The sequence below is a fragment of the Psammomys obesus genome, unplaced genomic scaffold (assembly GCF_907164565.1).
Source record: "Psammomys obesus unplaced genomic scaffold, mPsaObe1.curated_primary_1811, whole genome shotgun sequence".
Classification (NCBI taxonomy): Eukaryota; Metazoa; Chordata; class Mammalia; order Rodentia; family Muridae; genus Psammomys; species Psammomys obesus.
In genome coordinates, this window is record NW_026596466.1 from 5927563 (window position 1) to 5950004 (window position 22442).

Below are 22442 nucleotides of genomic sequence, written 5' to 3' on the forward strand. Positions count from 1 at the left end.
CGGTAGTCGGTATACACTGAGGCAGTTGGTTAGGCCAGGGTTACATCTTGCAACACTGAAAAATCTAAAATGTTAGGAAAAAACCCCAAAAATTTCTCTTCCCTCTCCATCAAACTCAAAAGCAAGAAGGTTTTGGAAATGAAATGGAGAGTCAAAAGCATTATCTTATGATGACCCCACAGCTTTAAGCTGTGAGGACCCTGAACACAAATGGCCACATGGCTCTAACATACCAAAAACCTGGTGAGTCTATTTACACAATATAACCAGAAACATTCTAAGTTCTTACACTGCCCAGAGATGATTTCCCTCAGAGCAACATAGTTTCTGAGAGTCTGGGAAGTGTATATGTATTAGGAGCACAAGGCAGAGTTTTGCTGGGCGCACACTAACTGCCCCGTCTCTCTGGTCAGCATCTTTGGGGCCTACAGCATGGATGTGATCATAGGCACCTCATTCGGAGTGAAGGTGGATTCCCTCAATAATCCTCAGGATCCCTTTGTGAAAAATACCAAGAAGATTTTAACAATGGACTTTTCAGTCCATTATTTTTCTCTATAGGTATGTAGGCTACTTTTAGATATAATAAAATTTTAATTTACTTTTAATTAACATACCAGGTAAAATTTTTCTCATGCTATATCCTTCATACTTTATTGTCTTCCACATCTTCTCGTCTCTATTGAGTGTTCTGACCCAGTATCCTTCTGTGTATTTGCAAAACACACGTGGTTTTAACAGATTTTGGTGCAGGTTTGATGTGGAGTTGTTAGGGATGAAATAATCGATTCTATAATTTCTGTCCTTGAGCCCATTTATGTTGAGATTTACATTTATGCATTTACATATATTGAATCATCCCTTGAAATGGATGTCAGCTAATTCTTGTCATTTATTGGTTTTCTACTGTCTATTTTCTTAGCTCTCTGTTCCTTAACAGCTATCTTAGCATAATTTATCTTTTCCTCTAGACTCTTTGATGTGTTTATCATTTTCATCAGTCTGAAATATTCCAGTATGTTCTGTACAAGAATAAAATCATTTAGAGTGATCTATCATGGATAGTTTTTGTGTCTTCTTTAATCACAATCCACATTTTGTTGGTTATATTGATTTTGTTCCACAGCTCTTGATTTTCAGAATATGAAATACATTTTTGTAAGCCCTCTGGGCTTTCATGGTTCGCACCGAAAACTCAGCTGTTAGGCTGATGGACTGTCTTGATATGTGACTTGTTCCTTCCTTCGTGTGTCTTTCAGTACACCTTATTTATTCCTTGTATTGTCTTTTTTTTTTAGCTTTAATATGACATGTCAAGATTTTTTTTCTTCTGATCTTTTCTTTGTGATGTTATCTCTGCATTTTTGTATTGGCATGAACACTCCTTCCCAGGATTTAGGAAGTTTGCTTTTGTTTTTTATTCCTGATCTCCCAAAAACCTTTTCAAGTTCTGTCCACTCTCTATGTCAAATTGATCACTAACCATAACTGAATGATTCTTTTCTTCTGTCTTGTGTTCATGCCCTCATATTCTGTCTGCTCTCTGATCTGTTCTATCTGTGAGACTTTCCACTGAATTTTATATATGAATTAATGAATTTTTCATTTGTTATCATTTTACTTTTGTTTCTTTTCTGTATATCTATCTTTTTCTTCTTTTATTGTTATTTATTATTTATTACAATTTTTTCAATTTGTATTTCTTTTTAATCAAACTCCATTTTAATACCCTGAATCAATTTCTTTACTTTTTTCAGCATTTGCTGTTTTCTTGGGATTAATTCACAAGATAGTCTTGTACTATATGATTTCTTTGAACATATTTCTAATCATCTTAATTGCTTGAGTTATTCTCTTAATAATTATTATGTATATAATTATGTTTCTCTTAATAATTGTTGAAGGAGAATTTATTTGGTTTTTCATGTTACTTGTGTCTTAGCACTAGCATTTGCCCATCTGTGTTTACATCAGTGACTAAGCTTTGTTGTTCCTTTAATCCAGGTCATTTTATTCTCCTTCAAGTGGCAGTGTTTCCAGTGTTAAAAAAAAGTGTAGGCGTTAGTGGAGTTGGGGTGATGGGGTTTTTGTTATGCTTGGGTGACATGTTGCAACCTTTCCCCCCACTAATTCTCAGATAGTTGGTCAGTGTCTCCAGCATGAGTCACTGTCCATCAGTAAGACTTTTATGACAATATATTAGTCCTTTATTATGAAACAGTCACTTATAGTTTAGAGAGTAAGGTAAACTCAATCCTCTCTGTGCTGACATGTTAGTTACTTTGGTTTGGTATAAGTTAAAAAGTTGCTGGGGGAGTGAAATAAGATGCAAACCATAGAGGTACTAGTGATTAACAGAATGTTTCTTGGTAGGAAAGAGAGGAGGAGCATTACATAGAAAAGAAATTGTAGAGATAAAAAAAAGATGGGAGAAGATGTGAAAGTTTTGGTTAAAAGTAGACTAAACTGAGAAGGGTACAGTTGTATAGTTTTATCATATAAAACAGTCTCATCTCTCAGAAAGCTGAGAGATGAGAAATACTGTAAATAAGGCCAGTCTATGTTCTAAGAAAGAAGAGAGGTTATGGAGAAAGGTTTATAGAACAAACAAAAAAAAATCACATAGCATATAGAAAGTGACAAAAGCAGGAATTTATATTGGCATTGCGTTCATTTGAGTTGTTTCTTGTCTTCAACTTGGACAGTTTTTATTTTTTACTTTTGAACATTGAGATTTCCACTTCAATAACACATTTTTATCTTAATGTGACCAGAAAGTGGCAGAAAGAAACTCTAAGATGCCAGGGAGTCAGTATCTAACCTTTAATGTCATTTCATATAATTGTAGTAAATAATAATTGAGTGTTGGTCTATATAATGTTTATTATTAGCCTTAAGATTATTACGGCGGCATTGTCTAACCTGCTATCACAAATAATAAGACAGAAACACCTGTTAGACTTTATAATTGTCTTATTTACCTTGGGTCAGGCAGATATTTCACCTATGCTGTCTCAATAATCCTACCACCCAGTCCCCATCCAATGCCATCCACCTTAATAATTCTCATCCTTCTATCTGTAATCCTAATATACTTGTTTATATTTATCATCTTGGTGTTTTCTGCATCCACACTATCCTTGGAGTCCTTCCTCCCAGTCCACATGGTTACTTCTCTATGCTAAAACATCATGGCATCTTCCTTCTTCCTCTCTTCTCACCTGTCTGTTTTCTGTGATACTCCTGTCCTCAAAATACCTACCCCATTTTGCCCTGACCAAGCATAGACCATTTCATCAATCAATCAGGTATATCTTAGGCAGGTTTACAAAACAAGAATAAGTGTAACCATTTTGAGGGCCAGTAACACCCATCAGACCAACCTCCAACACCATATTTGTTATTATTCTGGTTTTTTGGAGTTTTGTATGTAATCACATAATACCACCATCCAATCAGAGGTCTGTGCTCAGATGCTCAGAATGAGGGAAAACCATGAGGAAAAGGTGTTTGACATTGACAGCATGATTCTAGACCATGATAGACATCTCATTCTCCAAAATCTGATGAGTGTTTTGTGTCCCTAGTGATTTAGGCAACAGCAGGTGTATTCTAGGCTTAAATAAGTCATATCCTCAAAAGTTATTCACTCAGTATTCCCTTTAACCTCACAACACACCTTTGCCTTTGATATTTCTGTCTGCTTTCAGCATCGTGTGGATTTTCTTCAGTTGATGATAAACTCCCAGAATTCCAAAGAAGTGGGTCCCATAAAGGTAACTAGGTATACAATAGGGTCTAAAAGATATGCAGAGAAGAAGGAGCTATTTCTTGAAATGTAAAGTGGTCGTTAAAACAGAGAAAGCTTCCTGCTAAATTTCAGAAAGGCACAAACATGTGCTGCTATGTGCAACAGCCTGAGGAACTTTCTAAAATCATGGAGTACATGTTTACAAAAAATATGAAGGATATTGTGCCTTCCATATATGACAAGAATGCTACAATCAAAAAATCTCAACAACATGGCTGCCTAACCACGACCTGAATTGTCCCAACAACAGCTGAATTTCCATAATAGATGGGGGAAAAAATCTTGAGAGAACCCATCCCTAGCTGAAGAGCTACAGGGATTTAACAACTGCTGAGATGAAAATAGTATTTCCCAGGGATGAGTCCTTGATTGTTTGTCCAATACTAAATGAGCATTACTAGAAGCAAATACATGTAGGAAAAACTAATACAACTCAGCAGATTAAATTTATATGATTATTGATTATTTGTATATGTAATAAAAATGGTTAAAGAAGAGACCATAAATTTGGAAGTGAGTGGATGTGTGTCATTGGAGGGGTAAGAGGAAGAAGAGGAGGGGAAAATGAAATAATTACACTTTAATTAAAGTTTTATGAATCTGAAGTTTTGTTATGAGCATGGCTTTCACACCCCAAAAGCCTTCAGTGATGTGTGTGTCACCTATATCAGTCAAATGCCAATTCTCAACCTCATGCAAAGCCATTTGAATCAAAACCTCTACCTGAAAATCTGTTTCTACAGCATCCAGTAGGAAAGTACAGTGCTGAAATAACACCTTTCACTGTGGTTCATGCACTGGAAGTGTGTTCACTAGCTTAAGTGATTGTGGAAATTTATTTTCCTTTCACGATATCGTAGCACACCATAGAAAAAAAACCCACTGTGTTTACAATATATTTCAGAGTAATGCTTTCTCTATACATTAGTACTACAATGTATACTTTGAAATTTGTAATTATTTAATTTCATTATTTATCCCACATTTGAAGACAGTGCCCAATTTTTGTTATTTCAAACAAATTTTTAATTTAAGTATACTTTTATCATATTTTTTCTGCCTCCAAGGCCTTCCAGATCCCTACCCACCCAACTAACTTTATATTCTTTTTAAAAGGCAAACAAAAACCTAATTAAACAACAATATTCCCCCAAACCAAGGAAACACAATTAAAATAAAAAAATCCCCATCAAACTATAAGAAAATAAACACACACACACACACACACACACACACACACACACACACACATACACACAGCCCAACTGCGGAGTCCATTATACGTTGGGCAATGACATGTGAACCTTCCCTCCCTTTTCTCCCATGCTCCTCTCCAAGTCCACTGATAGGGGAGGTCCTCCTCCCCTTCCATCTGACCCTAACTTATCAGGTCTCATCAGGACTGGCTGCATTGTCTTCCTCTATGGCTTGGTAAGGCTGTTCCCCCCTCAGAGAATAGGCCTCTGAGTTCTTGTCATAGACAGCCCCTGTTCCCCTTCTCAGGGAACCCACTGGACACTGAGTTGCCATGGGCTACATCTGTTCAGGGGTTCTAGCTTATCTCCATGCATGGTCCTTGGTTCGTGAGTGGGTCTAAGTCAAAGCAGTTACTGGTTGTTTGCTCCCTTAAGCACTGTGCTAACATTATCGTGTCATGTCTTGAAGGCTGTACATAATTGTAGGGAAAGTGCAGAGCACCTTCCTGTACCAAAGATGCTGGAATGTTGTGAGTGAAGGCTCTACGGAGGCACCAGCCTTGATCAATGATATAAAATCGCTAATTTCATTTTAGCTCTCTCTGATCTGGAGATCACAGCCCAATCAATGACATTTATTTTCTCTGGCTATGAGACAACAAGTACTACCCTTTCCTTCATTGTGTTCGCACTGGCCACACACCCTGATGTCCAGAAGAAACTCCAGCACAAGATTGATGCAGTCCGTCCCCATAAGGTGAGCAAATGGTGCCTGGAGACACAGGGAAGGAGCCCCCTCAACAAGAAACACTGCCTCCGTACTTTCATTTGGAATTATAGGAAACACAGTAAGAACTGATTCGTTCTGCAATAGACACTGAAAATCTAAGACAGCGAAAGACTGTGTATAGGGAAAATGTAAGCTTGTAATTCTGTACTGATCCTGTAATATCCACTCTCTGTAACCACAATGTCACAGTCCTAAAACACACATAAAATCGCTTTAGATTTTTAAGGATAAAAAGTGCCAGTCAGGTGTTTTCTTCAAAATTAAATGAGTGTTTTCATTGCATGGATATGTGCTCATGATGTGCATACCTAGAATTTGAGGAAGCCAGAAGAGGGCATCAGACCCCCTGGAGCAAGAGTTCCAGGATATGTGCTCCAGTGTAGAGCAGGAAGTGACCCTGTGTCCTCTGCAAGGGTGAACAGTACTCTTAATCACTGAAGTTTCCCTCTACCACCATAAGCAAGTGATTCCATACTATATTATTACATTAATGCAGGAAATGCTTTGGTATGATTGATGACTGATAGAGTTTGTAATTGTCCTGTCTGGACAAGCTGATTCAGCTATTCTTCACATAATTCCTCTCTAATCACAATCAGTCTTGAACAAGGCAAATCAGTGTAGCCTCCAACCTAAACTGTTCACATTTGCACTGTGGTGTCTTCAGTGTCTATGAAGTCACAGCCACACATTACAGATGCTGTGCCCAATCTTGGCTCTGTGCAGTGAGGTACCAGAGCTGGAGTGTTTGGTTTGTCAGTAACTGTTACTGTGACAGACACCATGACTAAAAACAACTCTGGGAAGGAAAGGATTTATTTCAGCATACATGTGACATTTTATCATTGGTGAAAGTCAAAGCAGGAACTTAAGGCAGAAACTTGTAGGCGGGGCTGCTGGCCATTAAATACAGCATTGCTGCCGACCAATGTACTCACTCATAGTCAAAGAAGTATAGCAGGGACAATGAAGGATGCTGGTTGGTAGCTGGCTTCCTCATTCACTCATGCTTATCAAGCTGTTTTCACACAAACCAGGTTAACTTGTCCAGGCAATGTATCTCTCTACCTTGGGCTGGACACTGCTAATCAAATAACAGTCTGGATTATCTACCCCTAAATGTTCACAAAGCAATCCTATCTAATAAACTCTAATTCCTCAGTTGAGGTTTTATTCTCAGGTAACCACAGGCTGTATGAAATGTATAAAGCTAAGTATGACAGCATTTAAAGCATCAAGGTTCTTTACAAGGAGCGACCTGCGTGGCTCTCTCACTAGAACTGAAGTTTTTGCTCAAGTAGTATCTGTTATTAAGTTATTTTACCACCATGAGTTTTAAAGAGAATAGTTCATATTTGTTATTAACTGTCAATTTTATATACTATTTGTGTTTAACGTGGCATCAATTTTTAGACTGTGTATCTAGAGTAATATAATATAATTTAGTCAAAAGATTTACCTTAAATGAATTTTCAATTGAAAGGCTTGATCTGACATTAAAAATAGATAAGCTGCATTACTTCACATTATATTTCTTTTTCTGGTCTTGTCATCTGTCTATTAAGTTATGACCTTGATGCCTGATTTCTCTTGAGTGTGATTGTCATAATATACCATTTTTTATTATGTGAAAAAGAAAGAGGTATAAAAGAAAACAGAAGATTTGGGTTCTAAGGATGGGCTTGTCTGAATAGCTTCCCACACCCACTTCACAAAACATTTCAATGGTGTTTAGTGCATCAAAGTACATGGTTCTGTGAGGATAACTTATAACGATTAATCCACTCATTAATTTGAGTTGAATGTGAAGTTTCTAACAACTTAGTGCTGTAGAGCTTGACCTGAAAGTTAATTTCAAATGTTAACCATCAAACTCCGTTTTTCTCTTCCCAGGCACCTGCCACTTATGAGGCCCTGGTAGAGATGGAGTACCTGGACATGGTGATCAAGGAAACTATGAGATTATATCCAATTCTTAACAGGATTCAAAGACTCGGTAAGAAAAATGCTGAAATCAGTGGTGTGTTCATTCCCAAAGGGACACTGGTGTCTGTACCTGTCTTTGTTCTTCACCGAGATCCAAAATACTGGACAAAGCCTGAGGAGTTCCACCCTGATAGGTACAAGGACCATGGAAAGGGGAACCCACTCAGAACCAGGCTTCCTTAAATATGTTGAGATGCCTCTTACTGAAAATCACAAAGGTACAAATTGATATTGTATGTTTGCCTAGAAAATTTATATTACAAAGTGATAATTATTACACATACTACAGATATTTTAACCTATAAAATATGGCATTACTACAATTTAAAATTTTATTGTCTTAAAATCTTAATGCAAATCCAACTAATGTAGTAACATTAGTGGACATATTTGTGTGTATAGGTATTTAAATTTAAAAAATCACGCTTCTTCTGGTACTAGAAATTCTGACTGTATTTAATAATATATAAAACATCACTTTATGACATGCTTCTCTCTCTCTGTGTCAGAGAAAGAGATAGACCACATTACCATGATTAGGCAATCAATATTTTATTTAAGTTGTTAGGTTTATATTCTTTTGAGGATATCCATACTGTCACAAGTAATTTCTGAACACATCACCAAATTTAAGAATCGTTTCCATAATCAATTTGATGAGACAGTGTGGTGCACATGGAAGGCCTAGAAGGCCTCCTCTTTGGTAGTTCATGCAGCCTCTGTAAGGATGGGCGACAACACAAGCCCTGGTTCTGTCTGCTTCGTGAGATCAGCACCCTCACACTTATCCCGTGGGAGACTCTGCCAAAGCCAGGTCATGTACTCTGGAGAAAGTTGAGGTTTCTGTCCTTCCTGAATCTGAAGCAGAGTATTACGTGAATGGGGAGCTGTAACCAGTCTATGGGCACCGTATGCAACATGGGAAGAGTTATTGATAGTTTGTCATTTTTGTACTGCTAATAATAAAATAGTACAGAATGATATTTTCTTTATTTTATATTTTTAAAACTATAATCTAGTTACATTTCTTCTTTCCCTTTACACCTTCTAAATCCTCCCAATTACCACTCCCCCTTTTTCTTCACATTTATGGCCTCTCTTTCCAGCAACTGCTACTGCATGCATATATGTCTATACACTATTATTGCTAAATATAAGCTGTTCATTCCATACTTATACAAACACAATATTTTAAAGATAGAGGAAGCTGAATTGAGAGGGTAAGAATTTAGACATCAAGGTGCTTCTTTTGATGAGGTTCAAAAAAGGGCCAAAGCCCCCCCCCCCTTTTAATTCTTATGTCTCTGGTGTTGACAGTTCACACACAGTGCCACTCAGAGGAGTTGGACAGAATCTACTAATTCCTATTTTCCAGCTGAGAGACTTCTCTATCCTCTACACTCACCACGTCTAATCCTGTAGCTTAGTGACTACAACTCAGGCAACAGTCAGAAAGTTTGCGCTCAGTGGGCATCAGTCATTAGACTAGGAAGCGAGAAATACAAATTTTTAAAAAGGCTGAGGATAGCGAATAGCCAGGTGGTGATGACACACGCCTTTATTTTTTTTTTATATTTTTTTCTGAAATATATTTATTATTTTTTTTCTTTTTAGTTACATTTTGTTAACTCTGTGTCCCAGCTGTATCCCGCTCCCTCATTCCCTCCCCAACCCCACACTCCCTCCCTGGTCTTCTCCCTGCCCCTTTCCAAGTCCACTGATAGGGGAGGACCTCCTCCTCTTTCATCTGACCCTGTTTTATCAGGTATCTTCAGGGCTGGCTGCAAAGTCCTCCTCTGTGGCCTAACAGACTGCTCCTCCCCGGGGGGGGGTGGTGTCAAACAGCCTGCCCTTGAGATCCTGTTAGAAATAGTCCATGTTCCCCTTACTTTGGAAAACTACTTGGTTACTGAGCTACCACGGGCCACATCCGAGCAGAAGTTCTAGGTTATATCCATAGATGGTCCTTGGTTGAGTGTCAGTCTCAGAAAAGACCCTGTGTCCAGATATGTTTGGTCCTTGTAGAGCTCCTATCCTTTCCATATCATACTAACTTCCCTTCTTTCATATGATTCCCTGCACTCTGCCAAGGGTTTGGTTATGAGTCTTAGTGTCTGCTTTGAAACACTGCTAGGTAGAGTCTTTCAGATGCCTTTTGTGGTAGACTCCTGTCATAAGTTCAATGCACATCCCATTTGTCTTTCTAAATGAGGATTAATCACCTTCGCCTGTGTCCACTTTCTTGATTATCTTCTTTAGGTGTGTAGATTTCATTATGTTTATCATATCTTGTAGGTCTATATAAGCGAGTATATACCAAGTTTGTCTTTCTCCTTCTGGGATACTACACTCAGAATGATCTTTTCTAGATCCCACCACTTGCCTGCAAATTTCATGATTTCCTCCTTTTTGATTGCTGAGTAGTATTCCATTGGACACACGCCTTTAAACCCAGCACTTGGGAGGCAGAAGCAGAAAGAAGCCTGTGAGTTCGAGGCCAGCCTAGTCTATAGAGTGAGTTCCAGGACAGCCAGGGCTACACAGAGAAACACTGTCTCTCTCTTAAAAAAGTTGAGGATATAATCAAAGACACTCTATATTAGATGTTTACAGAAGAGTTATAATATTTTTCTTGTGTGTCATCTTTGCAATTGGGTATCACCAAGTAAAACTTTCAACCTATGTACTATCACTACCTTCCCCTGACTCCAAATCTGTTCTACAGAATACACCACTGCATAAATATTTCAGAGTATTTTCTGATCCATAATAACTATCCCAGGACAGATAGTTATGATTTCTCTATTGCATTTCCATAATGAGCATTTTTAAACAACCACACAATGAGAAATAAAGTTTTACTTAGACATAGTTCTGTACTTTTAGCATGTGTTGCCCTAATGAAGGAGATTGAAAAGAAAGTCAGCGACAACAGTGGAGAAGCAATTTTACTTCATTACTCTTTGGAAGAGATAGGGAAAGTAGAAGATTTTATGAAAGGAGCTCAATGGGGAAAAAAGGAGGTTGGAGAAGAAGAGGATGATGAAGAAGGGAAAGAAGATGAAAAGGACCAGAATAGAAAGAGAAGAATAGACAGGAAGACGAACAATGGAAATGGAGTAGAGACGTTTCATTAGTAACACCCATATTTCTTGTTTCCCCAAACACCCAACTTAAATGTCAAAACCAATTCCCTCTTTGTCCTTCATGATAAATTCTGTGATGTTTTCCCACTGAGAATCCACAGCATCTTTAATATTTTAAGATTTAAAGAATCATTTGCCTTCAATGAGCATTTACCACACATCACCTTATTAACAGTACATGTGAAGGTGTAGAAATTATTTTAAGTTCCAAAATCTGAGAATGAATTAACTACAATGTGATTTGAAAACCAACACATTGAAGTCCACTGTATGATTCGGGCTGGGGGTTTAAGTGAAAACTGCAAACATTTCAATTTTGTATATGTCATGTTTTATTATTTATGTCCTTGCTCAATTTGACACTAGGTTCAGCAAGAAGAATAAAGATAAAATCAATCCCTATGTATTCTTGCCTTTTGGAAATGGTCCTAGAAACTGCATTGGCATGAGGTTCGCTCTCATTAACATGAAGCTTGCTGCTGTCAAAATCCTGCAGAACTTCTCCCTGAAACTGTGTGAAGAAATGGAAGTGAGTCAGAAAATATTGTCTTTTGGCATATATTTTTGAAGTATTCATCAGCATTTTTATAAACTGAGAGCTTAATGTATAAAAACACGTGTGAACTCTAGGGCCATTCAGTTATGGAGCAGTTAGTCTGAGTCTGAGAATAAATACTATGTTTATGGAGAGTCAGTGTAGATTGCCTTATACAGTATGTATGATATCTTAGAAGCCGAGCAAAGTTTTTTTTTTTAAATAACATATTCACATAGTATATACTATACATGGAACAAATTTGTTATTATCATTTATTACAATTTATTCACTTTATATCCTGGCTGTAGCCCCCTCTCTCAGCTCTTTCCAGTCCCACCCTCCCTCCCCACCCCTTTTATATCCATCCCCTAGTTCACTGATAGGGGAGGTCCTCCTTCCCTACTACCTGACCCTAGCCTATCAGGTCTCATCAGGACTCTTTGGATCCTCTTTCCTTTTGATAATATTCAACCCCTCACCAACTCCCACCTCCCTACCCACTCAATTTTGTATTCTTTTTCTGTTTCTATATCTTACTGTTAAAGAAATCAATTTGTGTTATTTTAGTGTTCTTAAGTGTGGAGCTTTGCCTGGAGTCTTGTGTACTTAAGAAATGTCACACTGTTAATAAAAAGCCTTTCCAGGAGCTACCACATGCCAAAATTACTCAGAAAATGGTGTAGACAGAGTTTCTACACACACACACACACACACACACACACACACACACACACACACTATTTTGGCCTGAGTGTGCACATACCTAAGTGCACCTGCCTGACGTATCTGGACAACACCGACTCCCTGAAGTCAGAGACCTTTTCTTTGTTTTTTTTTTAAATTTTACTTTTATTAGTTATAATTTATTCACTTTGTATCCCCCCTGTAGCTCCCTCCTTCCTCCCCTCCCAATCCTGCCCTCTCTCCCCCTTCTCCACCCATGCCCCTCCCCCAGTCCACTGATCTGGGAGGTCTTCTTCCCCTTTCTTCTGACCCTAGTCTACCAGGTCTCATCAGGAATGGCTGCATTGTCTTCCTCTATATCCTGGTAAGGCTGCTCCCTCCTAACGGGGAGGTGATCAAAGAGCAGGCCAATCAATTCATGTCAGAGACAGTCCCTGTTCCCATTACTATAGAATCACTTTGGGCAGAGTGCAGGGAATCTTATGAAAGAAGTGGAAAACAGTAAAGCCTGGAGAGGACACGATTAACAGGACTAAAAAATCTAGGCACAGGGGTGCCCTGACCCACAGGACTTCAATGGGTTCCCAAAGAAAGGAGGGTGGAAGGAATGGGGGGAAAGGACGAGAAACACGAAAAATAAAGGCTAAGTCTGTTTGTCTGATCAAAGCCTTGTTTATTAGAAATTTTTACCCAACTTATATAGGGAGAAGGCAGGAAAAGGGGAAGGTTAATTTACTGCTGCAGGAGATAGGAAGAGTGTTTCCATGGGTTAAATATTTCACCTGCAAGATACCGTAAGGATGTTTTCTTAAGATATCTCACAGATGCTCTAAAACTAACAGATGGATGTCCTCACAAATCTATCACCCATGATTTAGGGTCCTAGGTCGCTCTTTCATTAAATAGCTTTAGGTCTCCACTAAATGACCTTTGCTCACTATTTGGTTTGGCTTTAGTAAATAGCTTTGTCTCCATTAACTAGCTTTGGCTCACTATTTGACTTTGTCTTCAGGAAATAGCCTTGGCTCCCGGCATCTCCTCCCTTCTTAAACAATTTAAGAGGCTAGCAGGTAGGCTTTGAACATGAGTTCTTTTGCAGATGGTGGGCATTCACCAGAGGGGGAAGTAGTGACCTGATCCTCCCAAGGCTTTTTGCAGCCTTTTTGGGTGCCTTTTTGGGGAGGAGAGGAAGACCCTATCAAAACCTGAGGGCATCCCCAGCAGGTTGTGGTTAGGGGTAATCAGACACCAACCTCTATGCAATCAGGTTTGCTTCTCAGGGGACTCAGAAGCAGGCAATTGGGCCCTTCCCTTGCAATGTCATCTTGCACCCCATTACAGGTACCCATGCTACCACAGGCAAGCATTTATCTGAGTTTTATGCTGTTCTCATGACAGCCAAACGCAAGCAGTCAAGACCCATATGATGGACTGTCAGCAGTCTTCCTCAGGTTCAGCTAAGCCTCTGTCAGCCAAATCAAGTCTGTGATAACTTGTATGGGTTTAGATGCCAAGGGGTCAATTTGATGTTTTACAAAGTCAGTAAGTCTTTTAATGGCCCATGGGCCAAAAGATATGAGGAGAAGGAAACACACCAAGGGTCCCAAGATTGAAGGAAGGAAGGTGGTGAGTCAGGGAGAGGTTGAAAACCAATTATGAAACCAACTCTCCTCTTGTTCTCTCTGTCTCTTTCTCTCTTCTAGGCTTTCCCTAACCTTACCCATGCTGTCCCTTACAATCCCAGTATAATCTGTGTAAAAGCAGCACTCTTCCTTAAGGGCAGCACATAAGCAGTCATCTTGATTGGAGGGGTCTTCTTCGACATCATTATCATTGTCAGGAGAAAATTCCTCATCCACTTGTTGCACCAGGTGTTCCAGTAGCCATCAAGCTGCATAATTTTCCTGCAAAAAAAAAACCAACAAAAAAACCCCCAAAAAAACCCCAAAACAAAAAACAAACAACAACAACAAAAAAACAAAACAAAAAAAACACAGCTCCTCATCCCCGTATGAGTACCTCAGCCAAGTCAGGTTGGGAATGTCTGACCTAAAGAATATCATTAATCAAATTCCAGTAGGAAAATGCCTGGACAGGCACCTTTTGTGGACCGCAAGATTCATAAAAATCTGTAAGACAATTTCCAACTCTGCCAGCGTCTTACATCAGTAGTGCCTTCTTGTGGAAACCAGGGGCAAATATTCGTAACAAAAACAAAGAAGCTGACTAAATCCTTTTTCTTAACCCTTACTCCTCGCGTCTTGAGGGGCTCCTTGAGACCCTGTAAGAATAAGTCATGCTTATTCAAATCTTGTCCCATAATACATCGTTCTGACTTACCTCTCCGATCAAGCTCACAGACGGGCGGCTCTGTGGAGATCTCTTATTCAGTTTTTTAGTTTCCTGATGGAAATGCTGAATCCTATGTATTTTAGTGGCCACTAAAGAACGACGTTCCATCCAGGTATGACCTCCATACCTGTAGGTCACGTTGGGCACCAGAAATGCCCCGACCTGTGGGACTTCAACAGGTTCCTAAAGAAAGGAGGGTGGAAGGAATGGGGGAAAGGACGAGAAACACGAGAAATGAAGGCTAAGTCTGTTTGTCTGATCAAAGCCTTGTTTATTAGAAATTTTTACCCAACTTATATAGGGAGAAGGCAGGAAAAGGGGAAGGTTAATTTACTGCTGCAGGAGATAGGTAGAGTGCTTCCATGGGTTAAATATTGCACCTGCAAGATACCGTAAGGATGTTTTCTTAAGATATCTCACAGATGCTCTAAAACTAACAGATGGATGTCCTCACAAATCTATCACCCATGATTTAGGGTCCTAGGTCACTCTTTCACTAAATAGCTTTAGGTCTCCACTAAATGACCTTTGCTCACTATTTGGTTTGGCTTTAGTAAATAGCTTTGTCTCCATTAACTAGCTTTGGCTCACTATTTGACTTTGTCTTCAGGAAATAGCCTTGGCTCCTGGCACAGGGGTCTTTTCTGAGACTGATACTCCAACCAAGGACCATTCATGGAGATAACCTAGAACCCCTGCACAGATGTAGCCCATGGCAGTTCAGTGTCCAGAGACCTTTTCTAATCTTGCAAATTCTCCTGTCCTTTTCTGTGTGCACTTTTTATGTAAGGTGGCACATTTAGAAACATCTTTGAAATGCATCCTGTTAAAAATGTACAGAACACATTGTCATTAATTTAAATGAAACAATGTCCAATGTGTTTAATTTCATAAGTTTTGTATTTAATATGCATCAAATGTCAGTTGGTTTTCTTAACGGAAAAAGAGTAATATAAGGTCATAATCTTCCCTTTTGAGACTTTAGGGCAGCCATCTTGCTGCTCTCTATATAAATGCAAATGAGTGACTTTGTTCTGAGAATAGGTAAGCGTTAGACATGAGCAGTCAGGGACTGGTAACTTCTGTCAACCACTAGTTACCACAGCCCATCTTCTTCAAGCTGCATCAGAAGCTGTTTGCACAGTATTCTGCTGACGTAGGATTATTACTCTGTAGGAAGGCTTTCATTCCCTCAAACTTAGAAGATAATGGTGAGAAAATTAGTCAACATGGCTGAAAGTTTACTTACTGGTACTACCTTGTAAGTTCTGAGAACATACAGAAGATTAATACCATAATAACTCCCAAAGTCCTCTCTCCATCATGAACCACCACATCTCAGACTGAAAAGTAAATATATTGTTTAGAAGTCAGGGTCTAACAATAGTGTTTACCATGTACAAAAAACATGCTTCCTTTTCCAGTTTTACTAATGAAAATTAACTTTATATCATCTTTTAAAATATGTGTGCTGTATGTGATTTAAAATTAATATCAATAAGGAATACATGCCATGACAATTTATAATATAGGATAATCAAGCCTTTATAATATAGGATAATCATACTAAAATCTGTACACCTAAAGAAGCTAAGCAAGAAGGAGGACCCTGGGTAAGATGCTCAATCTTCATTCAGAAAGGCAAATGGGATGCATATCAGAAGAAGGTGAAAATAAAGAATGAGACAGGAGCCTACCACAGAGGGCCTCTGAAAAACTCTACTCAGCAGAGTTGTTGAGGTTCATAGCCAAACTTTGGGAAGACTGCAGGGGATATTATGAAAGAATGGGGAGATAGAAAGACCTGGAAGGATCTGGAGCTCACATCAGAACCAGGAGAACAACAGAACCAAAAAAATCTGGGCCTAGGGGTCTTTTCTGAGATTGATACTCCAACAAAGGACCATTCATGGAGATAACCTAGAACCCCTGGGTACAGAGGTAGCTGGTGGCAGCTCAGTCTTCAAATGGGCTCCCTGATAAGAGGAGCAGGGGCTGTCTCTGACATGAACTCAGTGGCTAGCTCCTTGATCACCTCCTCCTGAGGAGGGAGCAGCCTGATCAGGCCACAGAGGAAGACTATGAAAGACAGTCCTGATGAGACCTGATAGGCTAGGGTCAGATGGAAGGGGAGGAGGACCTCCACTATCAGTGGACAGGGGAAGGGGCATGGGAGGAGAAGAGGGAGGGAGGCAGGGCGAGATTGGGAGGGGACAAGAGTGGGGCTACATCTGGGATACAAAGTGAATAAATTGTAATAAATAAAAATTATATTAAAAAATAAAGAACAGTTACTCAATATAATGTTGAAATGTGAATAGACTGAAGCATGTTTTCATATACCATATAAGCAATTCCAAATGTTTGGTGTTAGAAGTCATATTTATTTACTTATAAAGATAGATTAATTTATTTTCAGGAAGCAGTCCATGTGATTCAAGATAGTGTGGAACATGCTATGTAGCTCAATAAGCCTTAAGTTTGTATTTCTTCTCCCTCTAACTTCTGAATACTAGGGTCACAGCCATGTGACAACACAGAAAAAAACATTATTATTCTTGATGTATTGGTTCTACTAGACTTTTGTGAAATTTGATGATTCTTTTCACTTACCAATGATTTTATCTAACTGTTGCAGTTTTCCTTGAAATTAGGTAAGAAACCAATATGTTCTCCAGAAAAACCTGTAGTCCTGAAAGTTGTACCAAAAGATGGAGCCACAAACGAAGGTTGACTTTATCTCAAGTCTGATATGTTCTTCAGAGATTGCATTCTAAACACCGAATATTTTAACTTCTGAATCAAACCTAGATGAATATGAATTTAATGTACACTGATTCACTATCTGAATATTATGAATCTTCAATTATCTTTTATTATCTTGATAAAGCAAATATTGTATATGGAAGAAAAGTAATTATTTAACAACTGACATGTTTTTTCATTATCAAATTATGTGCAAATGTTTTATTTTAATGGTGATAAAACTTTCTCAGTAATATTATCAATACTGTTTCTACCATGCAAAGCTTTAATTTTTCATTAATGACTGAGCAGTCCATTGACACTTATTCTTAGTGCTCTGACCAGTTATGGGTTTTTGTGTTAACCACTCACTGTTCACTTCAAAAAGAAACTTCTTTGATGAGATCAGAGAGATGAATTAATCTGTAGGTAAAAGATGCAATCTTAGAAGACAGTTTACCATTAAGACCATTTATCAGAATACTAGTGATAGGTTCACTCCAGGGCTTGTGAGCTCCTCGGTCATATGTTCTTTACAGGGATATAATAGCAGGCCTGTGTTTCCTCACATGAAGTAGACTTAAATAGAAGGAGGAAGTGGTAGGCTACCTAACTAATTACACAACTGTTGCATTCATGCCCTGACACAGTACCATTTTGGTCATTCTAGGAATTCACAAGGTTGATAGCTGGGCAAGACTGTTGGTGACTTTCCTCCCAAAGAATCCTATCTAGTATCATTCACAATGACCAAATTTGAAAACAAAAAGTTTTCTGGTCAGTAACATGTTGACATATCCTGTAAACAAATACCTTTCATGTCTTCAGCAATAGAATCATACCTTCATGCTTTTATAACCAACCAAGAACAATGAAAATATTCTGTATTTTTCTGTTTCTCTGGAACACTTCTGACCAACAACAGAAAGGTAGACATTTTATAACTAAGACTATTGCTTTTATTCGACACCCTTGACTTCTGAAAGGAGCATGATCCTCTGTGTATGATATGTATTCATATGCTGATGTGAAGTTTGCCAAATGGTAGCTGGTTCCATATGGCCCTTCCAAACATTTTTAGTTGCTGTTATTCCTCCCTTTAACTTTCTCTGCTCTACCCCCAAAGCTCAAGGTTTGTCAAAGAGGAGGGGCCAAAAAAGAATGTAAGAGCCAGAGGTCAGAGAGGAAGCTGAAAGTGTTTTCTGTGTATGATAGAAAGGTTGCACTGTTAAACTTGCAGCAACATACATTACCTGCTTATTATCTAGAAAGAAAGAAAGAAAGAAAGAAAGAAAGAAAGAAAGAAAGAAAGAAAGAAAATGAAGTCACCGTTGAACTTTCTAGTATAGAAAATGAAGGGATCCACAAACCCTTGCCCGTTAGAGATATGAATATTTTATTACTTTTAGGAAAGCAAGAATCATCTTTAAGGGTAACCCTGACTTGTGAAATAACTATACTATACTGGATGACCCCACAATTGAAATTATATGAGCAGCACAAGTTGGGCTCAATAGGTTATTAAAAATCGAGGACAAGAAGTTTGCTGAGTATAGGGAGTACAAGGTTCAGTGTAGGAATGTCATATGAATGTGATTAATTTTTTTTATTTTTTTTTAATTTTTATTTTTCTTTTTAGTTACAATTTGTTAACTCTGTGTCCCAGCTGTATCCCGCTCCCTCATTCCCTCCCCCTCCCCAACTCCCTCCCTGGTCTCCTTCCTGCCCCTTTCCAAGTCCACTGATAGGGGAGGACCTCCTCCCCTTTCATTTGACCCTCTTTTATCAGGTATCTTCAAGGCTGGCTGCAAAGTCCTCCTCTGTGGCCTAACAGGACTGCTCCTCCCCCGGGGGGAGGTGTCAAAGAGCCTGCCCTTGAGATCCTGTTAGAAATAGTCCTTGTTCCCCTTACTTTGGAAAACTACTTGGTTACTGAGCTACCACGGGCCACATCCGAGCAGAAGTTCTATGTTATATCCATAGATGGTCCTTGGTTGAGATATGAATGTGATTAAAATGCAAATACAGAAATTAGTTAATTTTAAAACATTTTGTCATTAATTTACAACATACATGTTTATATTGATTTTTTTCACAGTTAAATCTGAAGCAGGATATTTCTTTGTGTATTCTTTGACTTGCTTGATTTTTTAATACAAATATTAAAAGCCAGGATACGTGGAATGGTGTATTTAAATATACAAGGTGAAAGTCACAATCTTTCTTGGTATAGTTTGATGAATGCCCTCCAATGGCCCATGTATAAGCCATGGTTTCTGAAATGGTTTAATTGGAAAGGGATGCAACTTATTAGAGTTATAGCTATCAGGTCCTTTGAAGTGTGCCCCAAAGGGGTTATAGGGCCATCTATCTGCATGGCTCTGTCTGCTTCCTGCCTAGAGATGTGTGCATTCACTCTGATACATATTCCTTCCACAATGTTGACCCATTAGAGACTCAAACCAGCAGAGCTATCCTACCTTGAACTTCATCTTTCAAAATTATGGGCCAAAATAAGTCTAAATTTACTTCACAGAAAATGTAAAAATGTATTTATTCACTTTACGTCCTGGTTGCATCTCGACTCCTCTCCTTTCAGTTTCCACTCACAAACTCTTCCCCCATTCTCCCTTCTCTTTCTCCTCAGAGAAGAGGAGGTCCCCATGGCTACCAATCCAACCTGGTATAACAAGTTGATGCAGGAGTAGGAGCATCCTCTCCTACTGAGACCACACAAGGCAGCCCAGTAAGGGGAACGAAATCCAAAGGGAAGCAACAAAGTCAGAGAAGGCCCAGCTCCATTGTTGGGGAATCCACATGAACACCAAGCTGCACATTTGCTACATCTGCTCAGGGTCCTTGGGAGCCAATGCTAACCCACCAGCCAATGCTCCCTCTTTGGCTGGTGGGTTAGTCTCTGTAAGGCCCCATGGGCCCTGGTTAGTTGACTCTGTAGGTCTTCTAGTAGAATCCTCAACAGCTCTTGCTCCTTCAATTGTTCTCCCAGCTCTTGCATAGCACTCCCTTACTTTGTGTCATGTTTGGCTGTGGATCTCTGCATCTATCTCTGCATCGGCTTGCAGGTTGAAGCCTCTCAGAGGAGAGTTATGCTAGGCTCCTGTTCAGAAGCACAGAGAAGTAACATTAATAGTGTCAGGGATTGGTTCTTTTCCATGTGATGAGTCTCAAGTAGGGCCAGTTTTTTTGTTGGCCAGTTCTTCAATCTGCTCCATCTTTGTCCCTGCAAATCTTGTAGGCAGGACAAATTTTGGGTTGAAAGTTTGGAGGGTGTGTTGGTGTCCTTATCCCTCCACTGGAAGTCCTGCCTGACTACAGGTGGGGGCCACTTCATGTTCCATATCCCCTGCTGCTAAGAGTCTCAGCTAGAGTGGCCCTAGACTTCTAGGGGCCTCCCCTATTCCAGGTCTCTGGCAAGTCCTAGAGATGACCCCCACCTCCAACTTCCCTTCTCTCACCAGGCCCTCTCTCCCCTGCTTTCCCTACAACTAATCTGCACTCCGGATCTCTTTTTCACCCCCTCTCCTAACCAGTTCCTTCCCTCCATCTACCTCCAATGCCTATTTAATTTCTCATCTGAGTGAGATTTAAGGATTCTCTCTTGGGCCTCCTTGTAATTTAGCTTTTTTTGTATCTGTGTATTGTGGAATAATTATTCTATGCTTTATGACTAAAATCAGCTTAAAAGTGAGTAAAACAATGTTTATCTTTCTGGGTCTGGGTTGACTCAGTCAGGATATATTTTCTAGTGCCATCCATTTATCTTCAAATTTCATGATGTTATTGATTTTCATAGCTGAGTAATATTCCATTGTGTAAATATACCACATTTTCTTTATCCATTCTTCAGTTGAAGAATATGTAGTTTGTCTCCAGTTTCTGGCTATTATAAATAAACCTGCTATGAATGTAGTTGATCAAGTATCTTTGTGGTATGATGGAGCTTCTTTTGGCTATATGTTCAGGAGTGCTATGGCTGGGTCTTGAGGAAGAATTGTTTCTAATTTTCTGAGAAAGCACCAGATTGATTTCCAAAGTGGTTGTAAAAGTTTGCACTCCCACCAGCAATGGAGGAGTGTTTCCCTTTCTCCAGATCCTCTTCAGCATGTGCTGTCACTTGAGTTTTTATTTTAGCCACACTGATAGGTGTTAGATGGAATTTCAGAGTCACTTTTATTTGCATTTCCCTGAAGACTAATGACATTGAGCATTTCTTTAAGTGCTTCTTGGCCTTTAGAGATTCCTCTTTTAAGAATTCTGTTTATCTCAGTACCCCATTTCTTACTTGCATAGTTTAGAATGATTGCGTTTAATTTCTTGCATTTTTAAAATATATATTTTGGATATTAACCCTCTGTCAGATGTAGGGTCGGTGAAGATCTTTTCCCATTCTGTAGGCTGCCATTTTGTCCTGTTGATGGTGGGGTTTTGTTGTTGTTGTTTTGTTTGTTTGTTTTTTGCATTACAGAAGCTGTTCAGTTTCATGAGGTCCCATTTACTAATCGTTGGTCTTAGTGCCTGAGCTGTTGAGGTTCTGTTCAGGAAGTTGTCTTTTGTACCAATATGTTCAAAGCTATTCCCCACTTTCTCTTCAGTTATATTTAGTTTATTCAGTTTTATGTTCAGGTCTCTAGTCCACTTGGACTTGAGTTTTGTGCAGGTTGATAAATATGGATCTATTTTCATTCTTCTACATGCAGGTATTCAATTAGAATAGCATCATTTGATGGAAGATGCTTTCTTTTTTCCATTGTACGGTTTTGGCTTTTTTTTGTCCATAGATATGTGCATTTATTTCTCTGTTTTTTATTCAATTCCATTCATCAGTCTATGTGTTTTTATGCCAATACCATAATTTTTTATTACTATTTCTCTGTAGCACAGCTTTGACCAGTCCCATAGGTCAGTCGAATGAGACCCTAAGAGAGAGGGGATGAGAATGGCGTGGGACAAGACACACGAAAAATGGAGACAAGACAGAAGTCTGATCAAGTCTCATTCATTGAAGGCAAAGCATACACTTCTATGGTAAAGAATCACACATAAATCTTCTCACAATATCAGTATGTGCGTCATTTTGCAAGGTGTCCAAGGATTCACTCAAGGCTACATGAAAATTATCATCTGGTTCCTGGGATTACACAGAGCTTGCTATCTAGTTCGCAGGTACAGAACA

The 22442-nt window shown here is 39.0% G+C and overlaps 1 protein-coding gene across 1 annotated transcript in view; it reads left to right on the forward strand.

Moving 5' to 3' along the window:
- Window positions 1-17280, forward strand: part of LOC129670112 (cytochrome P450 3A6-like) — a 31619-nt gene extending 14339 nt beyond the window's left edge. The window contains 10 exon segments of the mRNA XM_055598547.1: window positions 414-532; window positions 535-561; window positions 1127-1158; window positions 3711-3762; window positions 3765-3776; window positions 5604-5764; window positions 7691-7917; window positions 11296-11458; window positions 17142-17212; window positions 17214-17280. Of these exon segments, the coding sequence (XP_055454522.1) occupies window positions 414-532; window positions 535-561; window positions 1127-1158; window positions 3711-3762; window positions 3765-3776; window positions 5604-5764; window positions 7691-7917; window positions 11296-11458; window positions 17142-17212; window positions 17214-17280 (931 nt within the window).
- Window positions 17281-22442: the final 5162 nt, after the last annotated feature.